The sequence below is a fragment of the Colobus angolensis genome, unplaced genomic scaffold, assembly GCF_000951035.1.
Source record: "Colobus angolensis palliatus isolate OR3802 unplaced genomic scaffold, Cang.pa_1.0 Scaffold460, whole genome shotgun sequence".
NCBI lineage: Eukaryota > Metazoa > Chordata > Mammalia > Primates > Cercopithecidae > Colobus > Colobus angolensis.
The window spans coordinates 18,490-21,818 of NW_012118044.1; the positions used below are offsets into that span (position 1 = coordinate 18,490).

The 3,329-nt window shown below is 57.6% G+C and overlaps 1 protein-coding gene across 1 annotated transcript in view; it reads left to right on the forward strand.

The window, feature by feature from the left end:
- Nucleotides 1–555: 555 nt before the first annotated feature.
- Nucleotides 556–3,329, forward strand: part of LOC105523415 (ankyrin repeat domain-containing protein 20A2-like) — a gene marked incomplete at its 5' end in the record, with an annotated part of 97,325 nt that continues 94,551 nt past the window's right edge. The window contains one exon of the mRNA XM_011958228.1: nucleotides 556–1,069. Coding sequence (XP_011813618.1) covers nucleotides 556–1,069 — 514 coding nt within the window. The remainder of the gene's footprint in view (nucleotides 1,070–3,329) is intronic.

The following is a 3,329-nucleotide window of genomic DNA, read 5'->3' on the forward strand; positions in this document are numbered from 1 at the left end:
GGGGACACTCTCTGAGGACAGTGCCCATGCCAATGACTGAGGGGACACTCTGAGGGCAGTGCCCAGGCCCAGGACTGAGGGGACACTCTCTGAGGGCAGTGCCCATGCTCAGGACTGAGGGGACACTCTGAGGGCAGTGCCCATGCCCAGGACTGGGGGGACACTCTGAGGGCAGTGCCCAGGCCGAGGACTGAGGGGACACACTCTGAGGACAGTGCCCATGCCCAGGACGGAGGGGACACTCTCTGAGGGCAGTGCCCATGCTCAGGGCTGGGGTGTCGCTGAGGGCAGTGCCCGCGCCCGGGGCTGAGGGGACACTCTCTGAGGGCAGTGTCCATGCCCAGGACGGAGGGGACACTCTCTGAGGGCAGTACCGACACCCAGGACTGAGGGGTCGCTCTCTGTGGGCAGTGCCCCGGGCTGAGGGGTCGCTCTCTGAGGGCAGTGCCCGCGCCTGGGGCTGGGATTTTCCTCCGACACAGACAGGAAGGACGGGCGTCGCTGAGCTGGGTAGGGGGATGGCCCGGGGTCGGCTGTTCCGTCCGGTCCCGTCAGACGCAGCACTGCCCGCGCGCTGGTCGGCAGCCTGCTTAGGGGAGTGGAGGCCGGGACTCTGACCAGCCGAGGAGGGGCTTCTGCCCGATCCCTGCTACCTCCCAGCCCCTGCTCTGAACCCAATCCCGGCTCCGCACCGCAGCTCTCACCTGGGCTCGGGGACCCGCCGTTTCCCGCGCTCAGACCAGATTCAAACGCACCCGCCGGCGCCCCAGACGGGCCCCGCCCACCCGGTAGTCACCGAGCGCCGCTCAGGCGAGAGCTGGGGCCCCGCGATCCTCGGGCCCCACCCACACGCCCGCTCCGCCCCGCCTCCAGGTCATGCCCCGCCCACATGCCCGCCGGTCTTCCTCCTGTCTATGCCCCGCCTCTTGGGCTCTTAGCCCAGTGCCCTACCGGGCACCACGGAACGCGCACGCGCGGCGCCACAGCTGGGGAACCCATGCACTGTGCGCGCGCCGACGTCCACTGCGAGCCCGTGCGCGTCCTGGGGCCTCCGCGGAGGGAGTGCGAGGTCCAGGAGAGGGCGGGGCGCTGGGAGCGGGCAGTGTTGGGGGAGGAAGGAGAGGAAGGGAGAGACGGGGAGAAAAAGGAAAGGTTTGGGGCGGGGAGAGGCCACAGGGCCGTGTCTAGATCCCCGGGAGGACCCCACCCCGGCCTGGCCGGCTTCCGCGACCGCCCTCCCTGCCAAGGGGGCACCTGTCCGGGTGGTTCGCAGCCTGCACCCAGTAGGTGCGCCCTGGGCAGGTGCTTCCCCCGCTGAACTCCCACCCCCCTACCCCCGGCAGGTAGGCTGCCCATAGGGTGAAGAGGGAGAGGCCTTAGCAGGGACCCTCGAAGGCACCCGTGTGAAGGAGGAGTAGCAATGTCATTCAATTCTTTGGACTTAAATGCCAAAGGCACATACTGATCTATCAATCTCTTTTAATTTGTGTCAGCGAATAATTTCATTGGGCGTTCCCAATTTTTGTTGAAAGCAAATTCTTAGAAAACGGTGCTCTTTACCACTGAGCTCTGCATCCCTTCGTGAGGATTTGGCCTTCCCTGGTGCTATGTTCTTTCATGCTTGAGATGTCTAGAGTGGTATCTATTTTCCTGGCTGAACTCAAACCAGAGGTCTCGGTGAGATTGAAGTCGTTGCACTGTGAGAGCACAGCACCACCCAATAGGAACATTGTGGGAGCCACAGTGCAATTGTAAATTTCTAGTGACCACATTAGAAAAATAAAAATAAATAGGTGACATTAATTTTTAAATGTTTTATTTAGCCTAGTGTGTCAAAAATATTTATATTACTTGTTGGAATATCGTTTCAACAAGCAATATAAAATTATAGCAGGGAGAAGAGTGGTTTACTAGGAAGCTTGCAACAGTGAAGCAAGGCAGTCTGCAGAGGGGAGGGAGAAGACCCACTCAGAGCATGCTGAGTCTCGGACCCTTGTCAACAGGTGGCCGATATCTAACATCGCCTATTTCATCCTGGAGCTCCAGCCACCTCTGACTTCCTCTTCCCTCCATACACAGAGCCAACACGCCTGGCTAATTTTTGCATTTTTAGTAGAGACTGGTTTTCACCATGTTGGCCAGGCTGGTCTCAAACTCCTGACCTCATGATCCACCCGCCTTGGCCTCCCAAAGTGTTGGGATTACAGGCATGAGCCACCGTGCCTGGCCCCAAGTGGGATTTATATCAAGTAAGCAAGGCTGACTCAACATTTGAAGATCAATTAATGTAATCTACCACATCAATAGGCTAATGGAGAAAAATCACCAGCATGAGTATGAATAGAGAGGGATTGGGACCTGGTGAACTGAGAGGGAGGGGGTGCAGTGCTGGTGGCACCGGGCACAGTCACACCTGTATCCATGGGTCTGGCCTCAGGGACAGAGCCAGAGTCCTGGGTGGTGCCACAGGGCGGAAATATGTCATAAAGCCTTCCTAAGGGTCGTGGTATCTAAACAGACTTGAGAACAGTCACTGTCAACCCTGAACAGAACTTAAACTCACTGAGTTCTTAAAACCAAAACGCCTAGCGCTCCCCAGACCAGTTAAGTCAGAATCTCTGGTGGTGGGCTGGACAGAGTGATTCCATCGTGTAGCCAGAGTGTACGTTTCAATCTGCCAGGGGCTTGAAGCTGGAAAGAAGAGGGGCCCACCAGGCAGAGGGTGGCATGTGAGTGCCAGCCAAATGCGGGCATCGCCAGCATAGATCGCCAGCATAGACTGGCAAGGGGTGAAACAAGCTGGAAGCAGAAACTGTCACTGGGGTTCATACCAGGAAGTTGGGGTTTATTCAATGGGTGGTGGAGTCTCTCTGAAGTATTTTAAGAACAAGTGTGACGTGACTCTGAGAAATTCCTGGGGGCAATGGAAAGACACAGGTAGGTGCTGGTGGGAGGGACCCAACCAGGTGGCCATGGGTGACAGGCATGACTCCCAGCCAGGAAAGTCCTTCCTTGGATGCTGCACTGAGGAGTGAACTCTGGCTGCTGCCTCCACCTCACAGGAGGCAGGGGTCTTCACAGCCACTGCATGGCCAAGACTGCCCAGGCCGACGAACTAAAATGTCAATCTTTAAAATGCCTGAAGGGGGCCAGGCTTGGTGGCTCACGCCTGTAATCCCAGCACTTTGGAAGGCCAAGGCGAGTGGATAACTTGAGACCAGGAGGTCAAGACCAGCCTGGTCAACACGGTGAAACCCTGTCTCTACTAAAAATACAAAAAATGAGCCGAGTGTGGTGGCATGTGCCTGTAATCCCAGCTACTTGGGAGA